Source organism: Cucurbita moschata, unplaced genomic scaffold, assembly GCF_002738365.1.
Source record: "Cucurbita moschata cultivar Rifu unplaced genomic scaffold, Cmos_1.0 Cmo_Scf00002, whole genome shotgun sequence".
In the NCBI taxonomy this organism is placed as follows: domain Eukaryota; kingdom Viridiplantae; phylum Streptophyta; class Magnoliopsida; order Cucurbitales; family Cucurbitaceae; genus Cucurbita; species Cucurbita moschata.
In genome coordinates this window covers 1930479-1957020 of record NW_019268518.1, presented here as the reverse complement: position 1 = coordinate 1957020, position 26542 = coordinate 1930479, and the positions used below count along the sequence as shown (strand labels likewise).

Sequence of the window (26542 nt, the reverse complement as noted above, 5' to 3'; positions counted from 1 at the left end):
CCCCCCCCCCCAATCCACCCCCTTCGGGGCCAGTGTCCTTTCTAGCACACTGCCTCGGGAGAGGTTTCCACACCCTTCTAAAGAATGCTCCGTTCTCCTCCCCAACTGATGTGGGATCTCACAATTCACCCCCTTCGAGGCCCAGCGTCCTCACTGGCACTCGTTCCCTTCTCCAATTGATGTGGGACCCCCCACCAATCCACCCCCTTCGAGGCCAGCGTTCTTTCTGACACACCGCCTTGTGTCCACCCCTTTGGAGCTCAGCCTCCTCACTGGCACATCGCCCGGTGTCTGGCTCTTATAACGTTGTAAGAGCCTAAGCCCACCGCGAGCAGATATTGTCCTCTTTAAACTTTCCCTTTTGGGCTTCTCCTCAAGGTTTTTAAAACTTGCCTGTTAGGGAAAGGTTTTCACACCATTATAAAGAATGTTTCGTTCTCCTCCCTGCACTAGGTCGGATCTCACAAGAACAGACTACTACATCTAAACATAACGGTCAAACTTACCTCTCTAGCGAAAAAATACTAGGACATGCAAACATGAAATAAAGCGAGTAAAATCCATCTCTGAAACGGGATGAATTTACAGAGGACGGGGGAAATGCGAAATACAAGGCGTAAAAAGAAGATCGCAGAAACGAGTAAACTTCCAGGAAAATTAAAAATCAAATTCTAGGTCAAGGTCTATAGCTACAACAAATTCGAGCACCGATAAAGACAGCAGAAAACACCACAATCACAAACGTTCAACAAATACATCACGATCAACTCAAAACTCCCATGCATGTAAAATGAAAGATCAGATCCAAATGCCTAACAACAACCCTCACGCCTTTCCAAATCATATCCCTAAGTCAAACAACGATCTAAACCAAAAACTCACCGCGGTCTGAACAAGCTCATCGGAGTAAGCACCAGCACGGATCAGAAGGGAAACACGGCGGCGTGAAGACGAACCACGCTTCTGAGAGAAGGATTGTTGGGCGATCCACTGGGAAGAGCAGGCGTTCAACTTGGCGAAGCTTAGACAGGCCATGGCTTCGAGAACAGCGAGAAGAATTGATGGGGCAAAATAAAACACAGAATCGAATTGGGTTTGGGGCTGATTTTATTTTGGGAATCGTTAGGAAAAAACAAAAAATTGGCTACTTGAGTTGGGGTGGGCTGGGATCGCTGTGGGGCGCGATTGAACAAAAATGGTATTTTAAAATGCGAGGAGAAAAGTTTTTGTATTGTGAAGTCCGCCTGGGGCAAGTGTGCGGCGATGCAAGTGATGTGCTGTCAAATCGGTCTCTATCCATCATTTCTACACATTACCCAATCATTGTTTTTCAACCATATAAAGCTAAAGAATTCGAGAAGAAATTACCGTTTGTGCGGGTACAAAATGTATGACGTATCTTTACATGACATGACAATGACATGTACAGACTCCTAGACACCCCAGGATACTCTTACGTAGCTTCAAGATTCTCGAACGCACTCCTGCCTCGATCCGTGGCATCACTCTCCTGAAAAAGAAGAGAGAAAGGGATGAGTATAAGAATACTCGATAAGTAACCTACTCGTAAACTCTTTTCGCATCCTTATCTTAGTAGATATCTACGGCCTTGTCTCGAGGTTCTAAGGAGTGCAGACTAAGCTCCACCTCTCTTTTCTATAACTTAGGTGAGTAAAAGGGGACAATATGACTGGATCTGAATCTGTATCGCTCTCTAAACATCATCCATAGAGGTTTGCTGACAACCCTTTCACAGGACCATACTACATTAAAATCGGGATTCAAGAAGATGAAGTGAAGTCCTAAACTGATTTCTACACAATTCAGTTTAATGGACGATGTTGAAGTGTTACTTGTAGATACATGTATTAGGTAGATGTATAAGTATATGAATAGATACATGTACATAAAGGTTCATTAAATTGATAACAATTTAGTACATGCATTCTTAGTTACATATATTAGGTACATAAATGAATTACGCTTAATTAGGGACATGTTTTTAGTTATATGAATGGTATTGGATAATGTCCCAAATTACCTCTGTATATACATATTTTGGCACTTGTTGGAAGACGTAGAAAAACAATTTAGCATCGTTTTCTAGTAATAAAAAGTTCTCTACTCCCAAAGGTTCTACCAAGTTTCAATGTTGTCAACAACAATTTTGCTACTGGTTTGATTGGATGAATTATTTGAAGTATGAACGACGCGTGTCCTATGACCCTTGCACGTGTCACACCTTGTAATTGTTAATGTTTGCTTATTATGTTATGATGTGTTGTAATTATATGATATGTCATGTGATGGATATCATATGTTGGCACATTATGACATTGACGACCGTGCTATGTAATGAAAGTAGGATACCTTGTTATACACTAAATTATGAAATGATGTAAAATAATTATGTCGTGTATGAAATGAACAAAGATATACATTCTATCATAGATACATGCTATGATTTTAAACTATGAAGACTTCATGCATATTCTATGTTCACATGCATCAGGGTACATTTTCATATGACTAGTACGGAGACGTACTTTATGATGTTACAATATGATATTATGTACACTATGATACTCTGCACGCTTCCTTTCCTCCATGGTATACGAGCAGCGGGAGTGTACGCTAGCTGTGGAATTTATCGATATAAACCCAAATCCAATAGTTGGAGCTTCACCCCACCACAGATAGCCAGTGGTACAAATCAATACATCCTTCTTTATAGTTCATGGGAGTAGTCCAATCATTGGTGTAGTTGGAGCTTCACCCCACCACAGATAGCCAGTGGTACAAATCAATACATCCTTCTTTATAGTTCATGGGAGTAGTCCAATCATTGGTGTAGGCAATAGTTGTTGGATGTTACAAACGCACTCATGTGGTAGCAGGATAGCAATTGTAACAATTCGAGTTTCTGGAATAAAATAAAATCAAATAAAACTAAAATAAATAATTAAATGTAATCTCTCTTGAGAGAGGGATTTCCTGTAGACTTTTATTGCGTAATAAAAACATTCTTATTTTTCTAAGTTTCCTTATCCTAAAACCCTAGAATGCCTTATTGGAAAATGTTTTAAGATTATTTTTATATTTATATGTCCAACTTTTTACATTCCTTGAAAACGATTTTCTCTCCGAACTTTTCCCCAGAATGTTAGGGTTGCTATTCGGAGGAAGAATCGAGTGGAAGTAAGGTATTGATGTCGGGATCATTGTGTCAAAGAAGGTTGACCGTCGAAAATCGGTGTTGAGGATGTTGTGGGATCATCGGCACGTCGCCGGAATCAGGGAGGCGGAAATTAGGGTTTCATCGCTTGTCGGGTAAGGAAGGCGAGGATTTTGGAATCGGGTCGAGCCGCAGACGCTCGCCCAACAGCTCCAGCAGCTTCGCACGCGTACACAGTGCGGCTCGACTCACATGTGTATGAAATTGGCTCGGTTCTGTCAAATTCCCACAGCTCGACTTGGCGGCTTAGTTAGTCGGCTCGGCAGCTAGGCTTATCGACTCAATATCACTATAATATATTGATTCCAAGGTTTTCAGCCCTTCCGAAGCCGTTTCTGCCCTTAGGTTTACCATCTGAGGTCAGTATGGTTTCTAACCATCAAAGACAGATTAGGTTAGGAGTTTATTTTGATAAATAGCATGAGATTTAGCTAGAGTATGTTATGAAAGGTTACTAAGTTTTTATGTGGTTATTATAGGACATGTTTAACCATTGGGATTAGCTGGTTGTAAATGACTTCGGCCAAGACCATTGAGGTAAGTGACCTTACTGTTGGAGTTAGTTTATTACGTGTTGTATGATGGTGCGTGCTCTGTGGCCCCTGCATGCACCATGTTTTATTACTTAAGAGGGTGATCTACATAATCCTCATGTAGTAAACTAACTTCAACAGTAAGGTCACTTACCTCGATGACTTTGGCCGAAGTCACTCACAACAAGCTAATCCCAACGATTAAATACGTCCTATAATAACCATATAAAAACTTACCTTTCATAACATACCCTAACTAAATCTCATGCTATTTATCAAAATAAACTTCCAACCTAATCTGTCTTTGACGGTTAGGAACCATACTGACCTCAGATGGTAAAAATAAGGGCAGAAATGGTTTCGAAAGGGCCGAAAACCTTGGAATCGATATATTATAGTGATATCGAGCCAATAAGCCTAGCTGCCGAGCCGGCCAACTAAGCCGCTAAGCCGAGCCGCGGGAATTGACAAAACCGAGCCGATTTCATATACGTGCGAGCCGAGCCGCACTGATATGGAAATCAACCCAAGGAAAAGTATGGAACGGATTACCTTGATGATCAAGATCAAGAGTAAAGAAAACTCGTTTCTAAACTCGTGATTCGAATCACTCCACAAGAGGTTTGATCAATACCACTTGAATGACTCTACATGCAAGTTCTAAACACAAGAATTTGCAAAGAAAGTTTAGTTCTAAAATAGAACTTCTATTCTTAATTCCAAAATCTGATGTCTAATCAAAGAAAAGAAGGTTTTATATAGCCTTTACAACCTTAACCTATGTCATACATAACTCCCAAATTAAATGGGCTAGTAAATGAGAAATACTCATAACCTCCATATTAAAATGGCTAGTTAATGGTGGAATATAGTAACCTATGTGGATTACAATATAACCTTAACTCTTATATTTAAAACTAGCTTAAATATGACAACAAATAGTTAAATTATAATTAAATAATGCAAATAATAAAATGTACTTATTAGTCATCCTTGGACTATTTGATAAATTTAGCGGAGTTCATTAAATGCAACTTGAAGTGCATTTAATTCATCTCTGTCTTGAAGCTCAAGTTTGCATAACATATAAGGGAGGTCTCCAACGTCTTCTAGAATTTTCTTTGATGAGCTCACCATAGCTTGAATATAACTGTATAAGGTTTGTTGTAGCTTCTTGGCTCTCGTCCTTGTCATTGGATCTTGAGGTATGGAAATTCCTTGGTCGTGGTTCATATCACGCACTGTGTACATGTGCGAAGCTGCTGGAGCTGTTGGGCGTGCGTCTGCAGCTCGACCCGATTCCAAAATCATCACCTTCCTTACCCGACAAGCGATGAAATCCTAATTTCCGCCTCCCCGATTCCGGCGACGCGCCGACGATTCCACAACGTCCTCAACATCGATTTCCGATGGTCAACCTTCTTTAACACAATGATCCCAATATCAATACCTAACTTCCACTAGATTCTTCCTCCGAAGAGCAACCCAACGTTCCGGAGGAAAGTTTGGAGAGAAAATCGTTTTCAAGGGATGTAAAAAGTTGGCATAGAAATATAAAAATAATCCCAAGACATTTACCAACAAGGCATTCTAGGGTTTTAGGACAAGGAAACTTATGGAAATAGGAATGTTTCTATTAGGCAATAAAAGTCTCGCAGGAAATCCCTCGATTTCCGGGGAGATTACATTTAATTATTTATTTTATTTTTATTTTATTCTAGAAACTCGAATTGTTACATTATCCCCTCTAAAAAGAACTTTCATCCTCGAAAGTGTCTGTATCCAGAAACAGCTCTTGATACTTTTATCTCATCTCATCCTCTCGTTCCAAACCTCGTCCTCTTCCACTTCTTCCTCTACCCCTAAGTGGGGGTCGTCTCCTAGTGCCTCTGCCTCGAGTTCTAAGTGACATGTTTATACCAAGCGCCTAACTACTAAGTCACATGCCTAACTATCAGGCTTCGTGAACGTTCATACGAATACATGTCTACATCCATACAATCATTGCATTAACATAACCATAAGATAGTACATAACATATCATAAAACATGCCAATATTTACTACATGCACATCCTATCCTTCATTACAAATACATATTTCATACTGCATGCATCATTTAACTAAAAAACTTTAATTCTTAAAATGGCATACCTGACGGTGACGGTGTGTTTGCTGGAGGACCATGGAAGTACGTTAGGCCTACATCGTAAGCTAGTCTATAAGATCTATAACCTAGGGCTCTGATCCCAACTGTAACGCCCCTAATTTTCTAAACCTACTTAGTGACGTCACCCATGCATACATAATTCATTACGTGGAAGCTCATCATAAATAACCTTGGAAACACACAAAGTATTTTATGAAGATTCATAAATCTAAAACAAACCTGTCTCCAAAAATAAAACCTTCAGTAACTAACTCAAAATAAATCTAAATAAAACAATATTCAATGCTTTAACTTAAAACAGTCAAATAAACGTAAACCCCTAAAAATATTTCCTCTCCAACTTCCATGGTGTCCTCAGCTCTGCGTCAACCGTACATTGGCGCCTTACCTTTACCTGAAAAATATAGGTAGCACGTGGCTTGAGTATTTTATGAAATACTCAGTAAGTCACCCCACTGTTGGGGTTAGAAATGCAAACACATGCAACATATGAGCTGGACCTAACTTTTCATAAACTTTACATAGCCTTGGGCGCTTTTCTATTCCGGGTAGGGTTGGGTGTGTGGTACTTCTTCACACACGACCCATGTACGTATACATGGACCCACTAGGCGGGCTTGTATACATACCCCATGGGCCTAACTTGGTCGGGCTCAATGTGTTACACGTCGCCGGACAGCATAGAACAAAAAAGGGCCCGCATGATATCATGCGAACATAAATATCGAAATTCATTCTTTTGTATCATAAAGGCGAAGAATCCCGATGCACGTGACATACATATATGCATGAGGTCCCTTAACATATTTAACATGGCATTACATAAGCAGTGCTAACATCGCATATACGTTTCTTACATTACATGGTATCTCACATGACTTACATTACATGACATATTTCATAATGAAAGTACATTCCAGTTGCATAAACATCTCATGACATGACTTGATAATATTATGTGTATCCATGGCATCGATCAACATTTTCATGGCATATATTACTACGTGTATCCATGGCATCGATCAACATTTTCATGGCATATATTACTAACATATCATTCATAACTTCACATAACATAAACAGTCAACATTCAACGTAGCCCATTATGTTTCATAGCATAAACAGTCACATAATTCATACATCATATAGTCATATCACATAATAAGACATGGTGCATGAAGGGGCCACATGACACACACTATCATATAACATGTAGTAAACTAACTCCAACAGTAAGGTCACTTACCTCGATGGCCTTGGTCGAAGTCACTCACAACAAGCTAATCCCAAAGGTTAAATACGTCCTATAATAACCACATAAAAACTTAAGAACCTTTCATAACATACCCTAGCTAAATCTCATGCTATTTATCAAAATAAACTCCCAACCTAATCTGTCTTTGACGGTTAGGAACCATACTGACCTCAAATGGTAAAATTAAGTGCAGAAACAACTTCAGAAGGGCTAAAAACCTTGGAATTGATATATTATAGTGATATCGAGCCGATAAGCCGAGCTGTCGAGCCGACCAACTAAGCCGCCAAGCCAAGCCGCAGAATTTGACTAAGCCGAGCCACGGGATTTGACGAAGCCGAGCCGAGAGCACGCATTCAGAGCCGAGACCAAGGCTGCAGCATGCGTCCGTGTTGGGCCGAAACGCAGAGGCTGAAACCCGACCCGACTCTGCGTCTGCTTCGCTCGAACCCTCACAAAAACCCTAATCTGATGTGTTGCTGCTGTCGACGACACAATTCCTTCCGTTTTCGACGACGGTACGTGGCGTCCTCCTCCTTCGCTTCCGACGGTTTGCCTTCTTCAATGCAGCGATTCCGACGTCAAAGCTAACTTCCACTTGACTCTTCCTCCAAAACAGCAACACAATCGATTTTGAAGAACTCGCCGAACCAGAAAACTATCCAGCGAACCAACCCACATGTTTTCCCGGCTAACACTCTCGATTTTTTCGTACTCTTAGACACCCTCGAAAACATAAACAAGTTTGGAGAGCAAAAGTTGTTTTCAAGGAAGGACAAAAGTTGAATATAGGAATATAAAAGGTTTTCATAACATTTCCGTAATAACTTCCTGGTTGAAAATCACACATTTTCCGGCGAGAATAAATGCATAACATAATATCTTGTCATTTATAGAAATAAAAATAAAATCTTAACCAAATAAGGCAAAAAAATGGAAAATCGGAATGGTTACAGCAATTGTGCGCATTTGTTCTAACCTAGTGAACAAATCAGTAATGTAAGAGTCAAACTTTGTGGACAATCTTGATGTATGAACGAGCCTCAAGTCATGTATGAGAGAAATGTTTAAGAAAACGTGAGCAAGGAAATAAGTTGATTTTTTTTTTTAAGCAATGTTATAAGCTAAAAATGAATAAGCAACAACCACGACTTTGATAGCGTACAACCCGGGCAAGAAGAATTGACGAATTGTCATATCCCCTATAATATATTTTGGAGCATTTTAGCCCCGGTGTAGACATGACTTTGATGAATGATCATACACCCCTGTATTGTCATGACAAGAATAGTAACGATCTAACTCCACATGAAAGCAAGTAAAAAGAGTTTCGAACATGCATGCGGCCATGGACCACATGTCCTAGAAGTATAACTAGGACATTCGACACACAACCATAGGCAACATGCCTTGGACAAGCATGACCTAGGAAGCTTATAATAGTCTTGGAATACATCTCCATTTATATGAAGCTTTTTCGGGAAGCCTAAATTATTATCAATTATTTTTAAATTTTAATGATTATCAATTTTTTTAAAAAAAATCTAAGTATACATATATAAAGTAGTGGGACAATTGTACGAATAACAAGTTTAGACGGCCACGCAATCGCTTGGGTCCCACATGTACACGTCACGTCCAGAACTAACGAAACAGAGCCCTAACCCTAACCTGCAACTTTCACCATCTTCGTCTTCTTCCTTTTCATAACCCTAATTTCAATCCACATCTCACACTCTCACACTCTCACCCGCAATAACATGCTTCTGTAATTCTTACGTCACACGCATTTGACCTCCGCAGATGCAAAGCTATGTCTCTGGAAGCTTCGCTTGAACGACGAAAGCAGTCCCAAGCTCCTGTGACTGGCAATGGAAATGGCGTCGTCTCGTCCAGCGCGCCTTCCTTCTCAACTCACAGGCTTCGTCTCCAGCCAAAGGAAGATCACAAGTCGGAGAGCTACGAGGACCTGCAATTGGAATTTAACCCCCTCCTCTTTAGTATGCTGGAAAGGCACTTGCCTCCGAGCATGCTCAATGTGGCACGCGACCTTAAGCTTCAGTACATGAGGGACATTCTACTCCGATATGCTCCAGAGGGTGAACGCAACCGAGTAAGCATTTTCAATTGATTATCTCTATATCTGTGATAAATTTCAATACTTGTTTGCTTGGTTGGCTGGTAAATAGAGGAGGAGGAGGAGGAGGAATAGTGATAGACTTTATTCTACACTTTTTTATAGGTTGAAATCCAATGATTAGGCAATGCCGCGTGATCTTATCAGTTGTTAGTTGGAAGTCGTTTGTAGGATAAGCATTAAGATTTTTGTTTTTCTTGCTATGCGATGGTGGATCCGAAGGCGGGAACATGGTTAGTTGAATATGCAGGTTTTTCATTCGTCTGATGGAAGCTAAAACCGCATGTTGGTAAAATTTACGATTAGAACTGCGAATTAGACATTTATGTTAAGATGTCAAGTAAGAAATGAGGGTTGAATTTGCCAATTTGCTAATTTTCCTTTGATGGTAGTGAGTTAACGATCTTGATGTTTGGAGCAAATTTGATGAAAGCAAGGAGATATCCATGTTTATACCTTATTACTCGTTGGGAATGCGTTCTGTTGGTCTTGAGGAGCTATAATGGATTTCAGCTTATGAATTTTGGAGGATTTGCATTCAAGTTGCAGTCTGGGAAGTCAAGGTCTATTCTTGTATCTTGTTTCTAGATGTGATTGCTTCCATGTTTCTCGGAAGTATTTCCAGAACAGTGGATTCAGTTTTATTTAGACAAAAACGGACAAAGTATGTAAAGTATGAAGAAAGATAAATATTCCTTCCAAGAATCGAAAACCTCAATTGAGCTTCCAAAGAGGACTCTATGAATAGTAGCAGGAGAATCATTGCTAACAGTTAAAAAGTGAACTTCAAATGGATGCTACAAAGCAGATCCAATCCTCAAACTCATCCAATGATCTAATGTTCTATGTTCTAACCACAGGGAACATTTGAACTTGGACTCCGGCAATCTCCCCATGTTCTAACCAACTATTCTGTCTTAGCTTCATATGCTATTTTATTTGGGTGCTCTGTTTTTTGGACATCTTGATGTGTTACATGCTGGCAAGCCGAGTTCACTTATGCGCTTGCCTCACATGAACCACAATTTTAAAAATATTTTTTTGGGTGAACCCTCTAATGTCTTTTTTCTTTTTCTTTTACTATTATAGAATTTTCTTAGTTTTTTTTAGCTTATTTGGTCAATCAGAAAGGTGATTTGAACTACATGTTCTTGGGGGTTAGCCAGGGAAACGACCTTTGAATAGTTATTGAAAGAGGAGTCAATCTATTACTTATTTGTTGCATTCCAATCACCTTTTTGTCACATTCTTGATGCATTTTGTGCGTAAGAAAAGAAAACTCCAGCGTTTTTCTTCAGTGCATTTTAGTGAAATATTCTTTTCTCATTCATTATATCCTGAAAATAACAAAGAGTATCGAGGTAACTTTCCAATTAAATGCATCTCTGTGCCTAATAATGTATAGTTTATTGATTTGATTTAAAAATCACTGTTTTGAAAGCTGCGTTGTTATAGAAAAAGAATATAAATGCCGTATTATGACTTAACTACCATGGATTAGTGATTAAAATGGCAAGCTATAAATTTTGATGTCCTTATGGTGATGAACACAAACTGTTGTAGTTATGCACCTTGGATATAAATATCCTTAAGTTTTCTCTTTCCTAAGACCAATATTGTAAGGTCAAGTTATAATATACGATTATCAAGGTGTGTAAATTGGTCTAAACACTTTTGAATTATGGCCCCAATTTTAAAATCACATTGTGTTGTAAATGTAATTTACCTTGCATTTACAAAAAATGATCATATATGACTTTTGTACTTAATGCATCTCTCATTTTCATCCAAGCAAGAAGTTAGTTTTCTTAAATTATGTTTGAGCCTTGAAAACATGGCCTGCTTATGCATGACAAATTTAATAGTTCATCGTATTCATAGGCTTAAAATAGTTTTCTTTTTTATGTATATAATCTGAAAACTTTTTAATATATTATGTGCCTCATTCATATCTGCTCCTAGTTTTGAGGCTTAGGAGCTTTTCTACCTTGGTTTGCATTGTGCATATAAAAATATTGGCATTGAAAAAAGCTGAATGATAAGAGCATCCTTTCAGTTGCTCTGCCAACCAGATGGATTCTTTACATTGTTATATCCAGTTTCAGCAGATTTCTTGAAGCCGATGGGCGTGTAAGAGTACATCAAAGAAGTTCTATGTATAATTTAACCATCTTTCAATAATGGCTTATCTACTTTATGTCTTTCCACTGATTACATGTGGTTACCCGTATGATCCATGTAACCTTTTGGCATTACCTTCTAGCTAAAAGCAGGAACACCTTAGTTTGGATAGTGAGTCCGTATCTAACACTTGGATGTTTCGACACTTGTTGGGCACACATTGGATACTTATTAGCACAATAGTTGTGTTAGACACTAGTTGTACAAAGTCAATATAGGTCAAACATTTGTTAGACAAGTATGAACACTTGTTAAGTATATATTAAATAGACATTCGATAATAAATTTTGAGAGTGAAATACATAAAACTCATATTTTTAATCATATAAATGCATAAACTTATGGATTTTGAATTTTCTTCTTGTATTGAAATGACGTGTTACAGTGCCTGTGTCAGGTCATATCTATGTTTTGTGTCAGCATCCATGCTTCATAGGCTTCTAGGAAGATACATTTTTCATGCTGGTGCGAAGACATAAATGCTAGCTTATTTGTTTTCCTGTACTTTTATGGACATACATGCCTTCTGTGATATGCATTTTGATGGGCTATAAAGATTGCTACTTCAAATTGTTGCTAATTTTGAACTCCACACACTCACAAAAAAAAAAAAAAAAAAAAAAAAGGAAAAGAAAAAGAAAAAGAAAAAGAATGTTGTAGCCAATTTTAAAGTGTAACTGTTGGGTGATTTGAAGGTTGATTAATTTTTTTCTTGTTCCCTTCTGGATCCTACTACGTGTAGTGTGGACTTATGTTATTGGAATTGGTGAAAGATGAAAAAGCAAAATATTTTATGTTAAGGTTAATTTAATTATATCATTGGCCAATGGAAGTTGTGATATTTCTACATATTTTTATTGTTGTAATGCAAAAAATGCTACTTTTCTCATCTGAAATGTTCTCTTATGTAAACTTTTATGTATTTGAACTATCAGGTTCAGAGGCATAGAGAATACCGACAAAAGATTATATCAAATTATCAGGTAAATGCAAATCTTGCTAAGTATGTATTCGAGTTAGACAAGCTTAGATTGGTGTGAGAATTTATGGAATACTTTTTCTATGCTTCAAAATTGTTTAAATTAACGTTTACAGTCAATTAGTTAGTATGTCCAATTCTTTGGGTAAATCTAATGGCATGAAGTTTACTTGATAAATTGGAATGTATGACTGAGTATTTTCAAGGACCACTTTCCAGGGTTTGTCCTAAATTCCTATGTCACTGGGTTTTGTTTGAAAATTGCAAGAAAAATCAAAAGTCCTTCAAGGTTATGTTGTTATAAGTAAAAAAAAAAAAAAAAAAAAAAAAAAAAAAAAAAAAAAAGAAAAGAAAAAAAAAAGTGATGTGGTTTTTTTTAGCATTTATCTTCAGTAATAAAATTCATAGAAATTTGATGAGATCTTGTGTAATGATCCTCAGCTTTCATTTAGATGATTCCATGGATTGTTACTTCCAGTAATTCCGTATTATATTCCCAGGATAAGTTGTTGTCCTACTATTTGCAGCCATTACACAGGGAGCTTTACAGCATGCATGCTGCAAACTTCTTTGTCCCTTCTTTTCTCAAAGCTATCAATGAGAATTCAGAGGAGAGCTTTAGACGCATCATGTCTGAACCCTCTCCAGGAATATATAAATTTGAAATGCTTCAGCCACAATTTTGCGAGAAGCTATTATCTGAGGTACCATAGTTTAAATTTATTGGCATTTTTTTTACTTTCGAGAGATTTGGTTTGTGTAATACAATTCTCCTCTTAATTTTCAGGTGGAAAGTTTTGAAAGATGGGTTCACGAGACAAAATACAGAATCATGCGACCAAACACAATGAACAAATATGGTGCTGTTCTTGATGATTTTGGTTTGGAGACCATGCTTGATAAGTTGATGGATGATTTTATCCGTCCTATATCCAGAGGTAATACATTAAATTGCTCCTTGCATGTTATTTTCGTGTAAAATCTGAGAGACATTTTTCCCCTCATGTTCTTTTTTGGTATTATGTAGTTTTCTTTTCAGAAGTTGGAGGAGGCACATTGGACTCTCATCACGGCTTTGTTGTAGAATATGGAATTGATAGAGACGTCGAACTTGGTAGGTTTTAATAGTAACTACTTTATTTTCTTGCTTTCCACTCCTATCAATCCTATTTTTACTTCTTTTGTTTAATATGAAATTGATGAAGATATGGAGCATGGTAGTACTTTCAGTAGCTTTTTCTACGGTCACGAGCTTATTTTTTGTTTAAAGAAACCGAACTTTCATTGAACAAGTGAATGGATACAAGATATTATAAACAAACAAGCAGGAAAGAAAAGGGAGCACAAACACTAACTACAAAACAGAGCTCCATTCTAAAAGACCAAGACGAAGACCCTAATCACAAAAAGGTCAAGTGATCGGTGCTCACAAGGAATTATTCAAGAGCACTTCCTCCAAGAAAGACCATCCATTTCTATGTGCACTCCTGAAACACCAAACGAACACCTCCAACAACCCTATTGGTAGTTAGCAAATTGGCACTCCAATAGTTAATGAGTCAGATCCTCCTCCTGCTTCCAATGCACTATTGCGGAAACAAAACTAGATAAGAGTGTTTTGGAATGCGATCCAAAGTTGCCTTCCAAGTTAAACTTTCGACGATAAAGATTTCTCTTGCTTAGGAATATTAACCTTCCAGAGAGAAGCAAAAAATAGAAGCCTCAGGAGCTAACAAAGCAAAAGAAAGAGACAAAGAATGAAAGTAAAATTGTCTGGAAAAACTCCTCGAAGAATCAGGGGTCCAAACCCTAACATCTCTCCTCTCGAGCGTAATAAATTGATCTCGAGGGATAAATAGAAGACTCGCCACATCAAAGAAAGATCAGAGGAAGACAACGTGAGATCATCAAATGCTACCTCTTTCCTGAAAGGAAGTACAGATGGGACATGCACAAAGGTTTATCACTTACCGAAAGGTCCTCCATAAATAGACCTTTGAGCCTTCCCCCACGGTGCACCTAATAAACTAAGAAAACAAAAGAACACAAGAAGTGATAACTTTCCAAAGGTTTTTACTAAGGCTTCTCAATTCCCCACTCGAACTCCACTCAAAAGGGTGAGAGGCATATCTACTCACAATCACTTTATGCTACAGAGTGTCAAATTTCGTTAAGAAACGTCATAACCACTTAGTAAAAAAAAAAAAAAAAAAAGGAAAAAGCCTCGTTGTTCAATCTCAAGCTCCCGGTGCACAAACCTCCGAGTTCAATTGGCTTCAGCAACAAATCCTACTTAACCAAATGGGATCCTCCCCCTTCATGAACCCCTCTACGCTAGGTTCCTCATCAATCTTTCAAGCATCTTTCTCACAATGACTGGGTTCCTAAACAAGTATAAGAAGCTAGGTGTCCCACTTAAGACAGCCTGGATTGGAGCAAGTCTCCCCTCTTTGGAGAAAAAAGCCTTTTCTAACTAGATAACTATTTCTAAATTTTTTCTAGAATGGGATTCGAGAACACTTGGCTTTTAGAATTACCTCCCAATGGGAGCTCTAAATAAGTAGAAGGGAATTGGCTAACCTCACACCCCTCCGCTACCACCCACTACGCTATCCCAAAAATGGTACTCTTCCCCCGTTAATCTTAAGACCAGAAATGGCTTCAAAGAATGATACAGATCTGTTAAGATTAACAAAAGAGCTCTCCAATAATACCCCTTTCATAAAACTTAGAGAAAACCTTCCACAAGTCCTCTTTAATGTTACTCAAACAATCCTGAAAGAAGGCCATGGGGAATCCGTCAGGATAATAGCTAAACAACTTTAGTTTAAGTTTTATATAATTTTATTTTATCAAGGATGCATACATGGCCATAAAGCCATGATTTTTCTTTTATACTTGCACATATCATGTATGTATTTTTAAGTACACTACAATGTATAAGCATCAATTTTTAGTCCATGATGGATAAATCTCCATCTCCTCGAAGAAAGCCTTCATGTAAAATTCTGGCTAAACTCCTAGCCAATTGCTTGAAAAAGGTTTGAGTTGCAAGTGGCTTTTGTAGCAGGGAGACAGATTCTTGATTCGGCCCTATATAGCCAATGGAGCTATTAAGGATTAGAGAAGCAAAAAGAAATGAGTGATTTTGAAAAAGTCTACAATCATGTGGACTGGACTTTCTTGGATTAGGTTTTGGAAAAGAAGGGGCTTGGGTACAAATGAAGGATGTAGATGTGGAGTTATATGAGAAAGGTGAGTTATTATTTTCTCATTAACGGTAGCCCAAAGGGTAACTTTTGGCCTCAAGAGGTCGCAGACGAAGAGATCCTTTATTTTTTTATTTGTTGAATGTGCTAAGCAGGCTTGTTGTTAAAAGTGTTTTTGCAAAAATCATTGAGCTCGTTGAGGTTGTCGAGGAGAACGTTGGAGTGATATCCCTATTTATTAGTGCTTCATTTTTAGAGCTTTGTACACGGTTTGTCAGAATATCGAGAAACTTCTGCACAATTTTTTTGGAAAAGGGTGGAAGAAGGAAAAAGGTCGCACTTGGTTAGGTGGGAGGTCATTGAGAGGCTGGCTTATTTGAGGTGGAGGGATTAAAAATTGAAAATTTAAGAACTTGTAACAAAGCTCTGTTGGCGAAATGGCTTTGGCATTTTACCCTTTAACCCAACTCTCTCTTGCATAGAACTATTGCTAGCAAGTTTGGTCCTCATTTATTTAAGTGGCTGTCAAGTGTGGTTAAAGACACTTAACGAGAATTTATGGAAGGGTCTCTTTTGAGCTCTCATCTTTCTCTCACTTGTTCCATTGTCTGGTGGGAGGGGAAGAAAATATATTTTTGGGAAGAATAGTGGGTGGAGGATAGACTCCTTTTGTAACAACCCAAGTCCACCGCCAGCAGATATTGTCCTCTTTGGACTTTACCTTTCGGGCTTCCCCTCGAGAGTTTTAAAATGCATCTGTTAGGGAGAGGTTTCCGCACCCTTATAAAGAATGCTTCGTTCTCCTCCCCAATCGATGTGGGATCTTACAATCCACCCCCTTTTAGGCCCCACATCCTCACTGGCACTTGTTCCCTTTCGATGTGAGATCCCCCAATCCACCCCCCTTCGAGGACCAGCGTTCTTGTTGGCACATTGTCTTGTGTCCACCCCCATTCAGGGTTCAACCTCCTCGCTAGCACATCGCTCGGTATCTGGCCTTGATACCATTTGTAACAGCCAAAGCCTACCGCTAGCAGATATTGTCCTCTTTGGGCTTTCCCTTTCGGGCTTCCCCTCAAGATTTTTAAAACGCATCTGCTATGGAGAGGTCTCCATACTCTTATAAAGAATGTTTCGTTCTCCTCTCCAACCGATGTGGGATATCACACCTTTTCTCCATTTCTCTTGTCTCTATCAGTTGTTTTCTTTTCAAAATTGTGTGATGTCTAATTGTTTGGTTTGGTCGGGGAGCTCGGTTTCCATTTTTGTTTGGGTTTCGTCTCTCTTTGATAGATAGGGAAGCGATAGATGTCTCTTTCTTTGCCTTGCTTGGATAGGTCATTTTTAGGCTTGGGAGAAGAGCTGTTCAAGTGTGTAGTCTCCACTCCTTAAAGGTGTTTCTTGCCGATCTTTTTTGATGTAGTTTGTTGAACCCTTCTCACTTACGTGAGTCGGTTTATTCTACTCTGTGAAGGATTAAAATTTTAAGGAAGGTGAAGTTCTTTACATGACAAGTTGTACACGACTGAGTTGATCCTAAAGATTGGGTTGCAAAAAAAAAAACCCTATTAGTTGGCTCATTTATTTTTTTTCTTTCTTTGTCATAAGGCTGAGGATTATGTGGATCACATTTTTCTAAGATCTTTTCTTCCAGGCATTTGGCTTTTCACTAGCTCGACATAGGAACACTAGGGATATGATGAGGGAGTTCCTCTATCTGCCTTTTCATGAAAAGAGCTTGTTTTTATGACTTGTTGGGGTGTGTACTATTTTGTGCAATCTTTGGGGTGAGTGGGATAACAGAGTATTTTAGAGGGTTGGAGAGGTATCCTAGTCATGTAGGGTCCTTCATTAGACTTCATGTTCGCTTTTGGACTTCGATTTCAACTTTTTTAGTAATTATTCTTTTAAGCGTTGTTGTATAGCTGGAGGCCTTTTCTTTAATGTGCTTCCTTTTTGTGCGCTTAGTTTTTTGTGTGCCCTTGTATTCTTTCATTTTTTTCCTCTATGAAAGTTGTCATTATAAAAAAAATCCATCCTTATACATTTGAAAATTTTAATTTCATCACTATAATTAGGTTATCCCAAAAGTTATTATTGTTAACTACTGGGTGACAAACATAATGGAAAGTTAATGAAGCATTAATATAGTGCTATGTGGACTTACTTGACAACACTATACATACGTGACAAAGAGGTGATCAACTCTGTTTTCAATGATAAATAACAAAAAAATGCCAATGGAGCTAATTAACTATAGAGCAGACGTTAAAACTTCTGGAAAGTATGAGGAAAAATTGATACACGTGAAACTATAGGAACAGAAGTGTGATAATTTAACCTTACTTTTATATTTACTTAATTTTATTTTGCTCACTGCAATTTTCTTTATAGACATATTTTAGATATTCAAAATGGAGATCCAGTAAATGAATAGGCTTGACATTAAACTTTAAAAGATCAACTATAGTTTGTTCTTTCTCTTTGCTCACTGCTCAGGACTTTTCTTTTTGGCTGAAATTTCATCTTTGGTCCTTTTGGTATATTTCCCTATTTCTATCTTTAGTTACTGTAAACTAAAAATTTATGACATCTGTTCTCTTGTTTTGTTGCTTGTTTTTCTTCTTTTCCAGAGGGTTTTATATTCATCTGTTAGAATCGAGCTATTAATGAATTTTTCTTAAAAATGATTTTTACTGTAGGTTTTCATGTGGATGACTCGGAAGTCACGTTGAATGTTTGCTTGGGTAAACAATTTTCTGGTGGTGAACTATTCTTTCGTGGCATACGATGTGACAAACATGTTAATACGGAGACTCAATCAGAGGTATGTTAATCTTAAAGAAAAATCCTTCTTACACCTTTATTTTTGTATTTCTGTTCGTTCCTTTGTTGTTGGCTCATACACTTCAAGCTGCTCATTCAGATCCGACAGTTCTTTGATTGTGAATCATTAAATTTTCTTGTGGACTCTACAACCGTTAGTTCCTTTCGAATCTGCAATGGAATAGATAGAAGCTTATTTAACAATTAATACAATTGAAGAGCTTTTGGATAATTAATACGTTCTTAAATTTAAGTAATTAGAATATTATTATTGAAAAGTTGAACATTTATGCGTATGGGTATGCGAAAGCAAGATTGCTTTCAATTTTTTTTAATGACGATGCAAGTGTGTAAATATACACTACAAGATTATTAATTAGTAGTCAGATTGTTGGCCCTTCTGTTAAGTAGTGTTCCGTAGGGGTGCAATTTACCAAAATGGTCTCTTTATTAGGAAATCTTTGACTATTTCCACGTTCCTGGGCATGCGGTTCTTCATCGTGGTCGTCATCGGCATGGTGCTAGAGCCACAACATCTGGGCGTCGGGTCAACTTACTGTTGTGGTGCAGAAGGTAATTTCTTACAAGGTCCTTGACCTTTCGATCATCGCTTTAATTATCCTAGTAAAAGAATAAGGATGTGATATTTAAGGTAAGAGTATTTTTAGTAAAAACATTTTAATCATAACTAATTGACTAAAAAGTGATTAATAACTGATCTTGTTAATGTTTGGTTTTATATTCATAGAAGTGTTTTTGATTTCTTTGTATTCAAGTCTTAGCACACTTTACAAGTGCAACACTTTAAAGTGACCCAAATAATTTTTTTCACGTCTTTTTAGTTACTTTGATATGACAAAAGTGATTTTGGCTATTCTAAAAGCACTCCCAAATATGTGGTGTTTTTTGACTTTTGTCTAAAAGGCATCTTTTGTTACTTTGAAACAGGGCGTGTTTGAGTGGGAAATGTAGTCGTATTCTGTACAATTATAGATAATATATCGTTCTCACTTGTTTTCTTCTTTTCCTTACCTTCCCCCCCCCCCCCCCCCCCCCCCTAAATCTTGCTTGTTACAGTTCTGTATTCAGAGAGTTGAAAAAATACCAGAAAGATTTCTCCAGCTGGTGTGGAGAGTGCCAACGTGAGAAGAGAGAAAGGCAGCTCATTTCAATTGATGCAACAAAGCAGGTAGGTACCATTCTGTCCAAGAGAGTTGCGTTCTACTTGTTTTTACCTTAAATTCAATCTGGCCTATCTCACATTTCCAGGAGTTACTTAAAAGGGAAGTAAAATCTCCTCCTTGAGCCTGCAATGTTGAAAACTATGGTCGAGGAAGAGCTGTAAATTTTAACCAAATACGAAGGATGTTCATCAAATGAAGTCTCTCTGCTGTATTAATGCTTTCGCCATGTGCACAGGTAATGGATGTCCTGTATTTTTTATTGTGCTGCATTACATTTTGCAGTTGTAGCTGTACATTTGAAATGTTGTTGATAGGTGGAATTAATTTAACCAATTAGAAATTCGTTTGTGCCGAATTGGAGTGAATTAACTTGTATCTTTAGCCCCTACTTTCTATATATAGAATTGAATATTCTGTTCATAGTGCAGCAATTTTATTACACTGCTCATCAAGTGGGGGACGGCAATGGGATTGGATTAATGTGGTGAAACGAATTATGGTATTTTCTTTCATATTTGGTATGGCATACAAGTATATGTGTTGACAACTTTTTGAACTTTTGATATCATATATGGTTTAATTGACATAGCTCCCGATTGATTGACTTCGTGGCCTATTGATTTCTTGGATAGTTGGTGGTCGTCCTCTCTTTCCTTTTATCTCAATTGCACTGTTACTATTCTCCCAATCTTACATTAATGATGAGAAAGCCTCTGAAATCATATCAATATTGTGTTGTTTTGGTAGAGTCTTAATAGAGATGGGAAATTAAAGATCTTCCTTAATTATTGAAACTATGACCAAGTTTATTTTCACGACTGTTATCCCCTTTTGTTTTTTAAATTCGTTTTAAAAAGTTCAGTATTTACGTATCATGCATGCTACAACTGTTATCTACAAATTTATGATCTTATGAGCAAGAAAGCTCATAAACAATTATATTCAAGTTAAGAGCACTATTGAGATTTGTATCGTTTCTTGTAGATTGAGACAATAAAACTACTCTCCCACAACCCCTAGAGCTTTCATTGAAGTTTTGTGAACCTCGTACAGGGTAACCTAGTATTTCAGTTCATAATCGATTTGGAAGATTTAATTCTTTTCTTTTTAATTTAAAGGGAAGTGAACAGCCCAAACCAAACACCATAGTGCCTCTCACACGGTTCGAACTTTGTTTCCCTCTCTTATTCAAATTGTTCGAATCTTCCAGCCTTGAGGCTATATAACTCCCACAAATTTGAGGTAAATCATAATGGGCTTTCAGCATGTTAGGGTATGAGGAATGAGTGGGTTTCGTGTTCAAAATTTGCAATTCAAGGTGTGTTATGGTAGTATTTCAGGCTTTAGGGGCTTCAAAGTATTGGATGTGTGTTCTATATGTTATCTTCTCTTAATTTTCTTTTTCTTGTTCGTAATCGAACGAATGTCGATCGGGATTTATGCCAGGGTGCACCGGGGGTGGACGATGAACGAAGGTCTGGTTGAGTGGGGACTCTGTTTTGTCTTGAGGAAGACCCTATTTCCTCGATGGAATACCACCTTGGCCCTATGGTACTGAAATGGGAAGTTAATTTTTTTTTTCTTTCAGTCTCGTATAGTCAAAATCGAGATTGAGAAAACTCAGTCCATTAGCCTTGGTGGAATTTCACCTAAAATATGACTGGGTCAATGAGTCTTCCACGCTGGAAATGTTTTTGTTAGTATTGATTTTATTTATTATATGAAGGTGATATGACCATACCATGGTAGGATAAATAGACTCCAATCTAAGCATCTTTTTGACCATTTTTTAGATACATCCTTGATTTTTAATTTAATTGTCAACTCAATTGCATTCTTGGGGAGAAAATGGGAGAAGGCCTTATGTCATGAATTTTGACCCTTTGGGATTATTGGAAAGAGAGAGTTTGATCTCATAACTAGAATTAGACATAAAACAAGACATGTGAGGAGCAATGTCTGCAACACAGCTAGACTTAGTGCGATCATTGGACGAGAGAGGAAACAATAGATGGATTTGAGCTTGAATGGTTGAGAGGATTCACAAGAAGCAAGAAACATAGAGTCCCTATGTTCATGCATAGTTAAACTCAATGTTCATATAATTTCTAAACAAAATTTATCGTTAATACAAGTATGAACATATGAGACTATTTCATAATTTATTGGATGTGTTACAAATTGATAATGTCAGCCAAGGTATTTTTTCATAAGAAGTGCTATCTAGTGAGATTTTCACATTGTCGGGAATGGTTGATGAGATTATGGTTGAAAGGCTTGTTCAAGATCACGTTAATGAGATAAATTTCCCCAGGTACTTTAAACAAAGACAAAGACGTGACAAGGAGATTGGTAAGACTTTTGAAAGATCGTTCAAAATGCAACTGCAAAGAGTTGTTCTAACATATTGATAGTTGTATGGAGGGCGGCATTTGAAAGGCATCACAAGCAACATGGTATACTTGCTTAGTTGCATCAATACAAGTAACAACTTGAAGCATGCCTTTGTATTTACCCTTTCATGTGGGTTGCATCCATTACGATCACTGGCTGGATTTAGTTCCTGTATCCCATAATGGAAGCACCTATGACCATAAATGCATACTCGAAGTGTCGATGCTCTTCATGTTCTATGTACCATGGGTACTTGAATTAACAATCTTCAGGCTTTCACCAAACCTTGTTAGCAAATGAGGATTACAAGCTTCAGTTGTTAGTTGTTGCAACGGGTCCTAGTCTACTTAAGATTGTTACATTTTCTTTTACTTAAATTAGTCATCGTTCTCAATGACTTACTTGGGGCACAATCACAATTTTGGATTGTGACACCTTACTCTTATTGTCATGTATCGCGATCATACACTTTTTATCGTGCAGTGTCATAAATTCAACACGCTCACGGCCAACTTTGAGTGAAACCCAAGCCCCATATTCAATAACTAAACTCTAATAAAATTTAAGTATCAAACATTTATAAGTCACAACATATCACTAACATCTGTTATAGAGTTAAATATTCTTAATCTAATTAAAAGTAGGGTTGAGTTATAATCCTATTTTCGGATTAGTCGGGTTAACCCAACTAAAAAATGTAACCCACAAACTGAACCAACATTTTGATTTTCAAAAAAAATAAACCCAACTCAAACCAAAACAAAAATATAACCCAACTCAACTTTCATGGTTTAAGTTGAGTAGTCCGAGTTCGTTGGATTATCGAGTTATATGAACACTCTTTATTCCTAGCAATTACCCACCAAATTAGAAAATTGATTTTGATTAATAAAAAATAATTATAATTTTTTAATGATAAAAAGTAAGAAAATTCTAAAAATGGATAAAGAAAATCTTAAAAGTAGTTTAAAACCAAATATTTGATTAGCTTTGTTGTGAAAGTATGGATAAATATTTCTAAAAACTTCACCAAATCCAATGTGGGAATGGGAACATGGTGTCAACCTGATTTTAAAAAACAAACACAAAGTCAATTATTTTGTAAGCATGTTTGGTTCAACTCCTAAACACAACATTTGTGTTATTGACCACCTTCATTGGATCCAACTTTATTAACTACAAAATCATTAACAAATTTGCTTTCCAATCCAACTTATAAAGATGTGTATGCCAAGATTTTTATCAATCTTTCTAAGATTTTTTTTGTCCCCTCCTTATAATAATATGATATCCTTTTGCTGATAACAATATCCATGTTCATGTCAATATTGTAGTTTTCATCCTCCCATTTGGACCATGTTTATGTGAGTTAGGTTGCATTTGGACCATTCCGACTTTTAAGTTCAACAATTTTATTCCTCAGATTTATATCATTAATTACTAACAAAAGTAGGATTGTACACGGATTGGGTTGGACAAATCTTTTGGACTAATTGTAAATTTTGGTTGGTTGGTTGAATTGGTGACCTGGACAACCAAAATGAAGTTCACAACCCAACATAGCTCAATCTTTTATTTTCTAGTTGGGTTGGATTGTCGAGTTATTCTTTCCTTCTAATTATTTATCCACAATACATATTATATTAATAACTAAAATCTCTTAATATTAAAGATTTACAAGTCACAGTGCATCATTAAAAATCGGTTAAAAACGTTAAATATTTTTAATCTTTTTTAAAAAATAGGGTAGTGATGGGTTGGGTTGAGTTGGGACATAACCTTGCTTTTGAGTCGGTCAGATTAACCCGGCCAAAAAATGTCAACCTGCAAACTAAACTGAATCTTCAGTCTTTCGAACATTTAACAAAAAAAAAAAAAAAAAAAAAAAAAAAACAAAAACAAAAACCAACCCGATTGGATAATTAGAATTGATAAAGTTATTGAGTCATGGGAAGCCTTCAACTAAAAACTAACGGGATACCTAACTTTTATCAAATTTGAGAATGGGTGGAAATGGTTGAGGGGTGCTTTAGACTATTGTATCTAGATTCTCGTTGTATCTAGATGCTCGGACATTCTTACAAGTAGAGGAGAAATAGAGTACTAGACCCAATGTTTTCGAAACCCATTAAATTGAACAACATGGATCTGCATGAACAAGACCTATTTTTTCTGTTACTCTCAATTTATCCATTTTTTTAAAAATGGAATCTAATGTTGCTTGCCTTTCATACATGTATCATAGTAATGCTTGGAGCTATAACCAATCTTTTACAATGTATCTGTGTGTCAAGGTGCATAAGCCTTTAATGCAGAAATGATCATAACTATAATGCCAACTTGTTGACTGATCTATATTTGGAACTTGGAAGCATATTTTTTGATTTGTTGTTACAAATGGTTCAATTAGCAAAATAAAAATCCAAATGAAAATCCAAATTGCAGTCATAATTGATTTTGTCATTTTTTCTTTCTGTGGATGATAAATGCTACACCATCTTTGAACAACGTTACTACTCTTTTTCTTGTAGTTGTTTGATGCTCGAGAGATTATTTTTTTAGTCCAGGTGCCCAATATACATTACTAATAATGTAAAAAACCTCATGCAAAGTTAATTTTTGTGCACAAGTTTGGTTCATGTATTTGCGTACAACTAGTAAAAAACCTCATCACAGTTAGCTTCCTTGCACCACTAATTAAAAAACCTTCATTTGCACACAGTTTGAGTAACCAAAATCTAAGAACCAAACATCACTCTTTTTTGGTTGATGTATTTCCACCGTTAGCAACATTTCATCTTCTTCTTCCAGCTTGCATAATTCACTTCCTTAATCACGTTTGGATATTCGTATTGAAAATGACCTTAAATCATGACACCTATAACATTCAACTATTCCTTTGTAGAAAATTGATCTTCCTTTTTTGCATCTTCTGCCCTAAAAGTTCCTCTTCCCCTATTATTTTTGTTCGACCTTCGACTTTCAAAACTTGATCCTCTCCATCAATTTTAGATCTTCGAAATTTTTGTTCATGCACCACTAACTAACTTTGTAATTCATCAATAGACATCTTATCAATATCTTTTGGTTCCTCAATGGATGCTAATGTAAATTTTTCAATCATGATACGCAAAATTGTTTCTACAATTTTCTTATCTGGCATATCTTCTTCATTACTTCTCCGTCTTGTTGGAGATCGTCATCATCATTCTTGCAAAATAATTAGTGATACTTTCATCCATTTTCATCTCTAGGACCTCAAATTCTCTCCTTAATGCATCAAGAAGAGATATCTTGATCTTTTGGTTTCCACCAAACTTTTGTTTTATTGAGTCCCAAACTCTTTTGGTTGTGCGATAATCCAAGATTTGTTTAAAGATAGTATAATCAATTGCCTGAAAAATGTAATGTTTGAGTCTAGCATCATCAAGGTGTGCCTTTTGTGCCTCAATCATCATTGTTCCTTCCAATGGTTTTGAAAAACTAATATCCATCAAACTCCACAAACCCTGTGCTCTGAGTAAATTTTTCATGCTCGCTCCAGTGATCATAGTGACCATCGAAGTGAGGGATCTTCATTAAGGTTTTATCTTCATTCATACTCTTTATGTTTGATAACTCAAAAAAAATTTACTTTACAAAGCCCAATAATAGCTCTGATACCAATTATAACCTTTTGATAATGACTAAGCTAGAAACATAAGTCATTGAGTCAAAACATAAGTCATTAGAGTCATACGTGATTATTTTATGAATACTCAAACAAAACATAAATAATGCTTACCTAATTAAAATAAAGAGCTAAAAATAATCAAATATTTGAAAAGAAATGGTTTTTAATCAAATTCTTCTAAAGAGGTCTTGGCTGACACTCTTTCCTTTCTCCAATCGATGGGGGACCTTTGCCCAATCCATTTTTCTTTGGGGTTATCGTCCTTATTGGCACACCAACTCATGTCTACCGCTTTGGGGAACAACCTCCTCGCTGGCACATAGTCCGGTGTCTGGCTCTGATATCATTTGTAACGGCCCAGATTCACCACTAGAAGATCTTGTCCTTTTTGAGCTTTTCCTTTTTGGTTTCCCCCTCAAGGCTTTAAAATGCGTCTGCTAGGGGGAGATTTCCATACTCTTAAAGAGTATTTTGTTCTTCGATTTCCTAACCAACGTGAGACATCACAAATATAGTCGATGAAAAACTGATCGATGAGAAATCTAAATTACTTATCCATTGAATGAATCATAAAATTAAAAGCAAAGACAAAAATGGGGTATTTGAAGATACCAATACTTTTTCCCTTTTCACTTTTTGATTCAATGTATGGGTGTGTCATCTTTTGCAAGCTTATCCATTTTCATCCGACTAGGGAAACTCACATGTCCATTGATTATTTTTTGTAAGCTTCTTGTTTTTCCAAATAAATGAAATATGCAATCTCC

General features: G+C 36.9%; 2 protein-coding genes across 4 annotated transcripts in view; one reads left to right on the top strand and one right to left on the bottom strand.

The window, feature by feature from the left end:
* The window catches only part of LOC111459362 (fructose-bisphosphate aldolase 3, chloroplastic), a 4107-nt gene extending 2933 nt beyond the window's left edge, over positions 1-1174 (bottom strand). Inside the window, exon 1 of the mRNA XM_023102235.1 lies at positions 883-1174. Within this exon, the coding sequence (XP_022958003.1) occupies positions 883-1035 (153 nt within the window). The 5' untranslated portion in view covers positions 1036-1174. The remainder of the gene's footprint in view (positions 1-882) is intronic.
* Positions 1175-8872: 7698 nt separating this feature from the next.
* LOC111459374 (uncharacterized PKHD-type hydroxylase At1g22950-like) lies at positions 8873-20312 on the top strand. Of its 3 annotated transcripts, none has more exons than XR_002713285.1 (10): positions 8873-9305; positions 12446-12493; positions 13017-13193; positions 13277-13427; positions 13517-13603; positions 18401-18525; positions 18979-19097; positions 19602-19713; positions 19794-19943; positions 20137-20312. XR_002713285.1 is itself a non-coding variant. In XM_023102247.1 (9 exons), the coding sequence occupies exons 1-9, from the start codon at positions 9006-9008 to the stop codon at positions 19827-19829; spliced, it is 1155 nt and encodes a 384-aa protein (XP_022958015.1). In that variant the 5' UTR covers positions 8873-9005; the 3' UTR covers positions 19830-20128. The 3 variants fall into 3 exon arrangements, 1 of the variants encoding a protein (XP_022958015.1); XR_002713286.1 differs by having other exon boundaries at positions 20132-20312; XM_023102247.1 differs by lacking the exon at positions 20137-20312 and having other exon boundaries at positions 19794-20128.
* The last annotated feature ends 6230 nt before the right edge of the window (positions 20313-26542 follow it).

What these genes read in the sequence shown, in the direction of transcription:
- LOC111459374 (XM_023102247.1), top strand. Translation starts at nt 9,006, where the DNA reads ATGTCTCTGGAAGCTTCGCTTGAACGACGAAAGCAGTCCCAAGCTCCT. An exon ending in AGATTATATCAAATTATCAG is followed by an intron (nt 12,494 to 13,016) that starts GTAAATGCAAAT and finishes TACTATTTGCAG; the next exon opens with CCATTACACAGGGAGCTTTA. An exon ending in CAATTGATGCAACAAAGCAG is followed by an intron (nt 19,714 to 19,793) that starts GTAGGTACCATT and finishes TCACATTTCCAG; the next exon opens with GAGTTACTTAAAAGGGAAGT.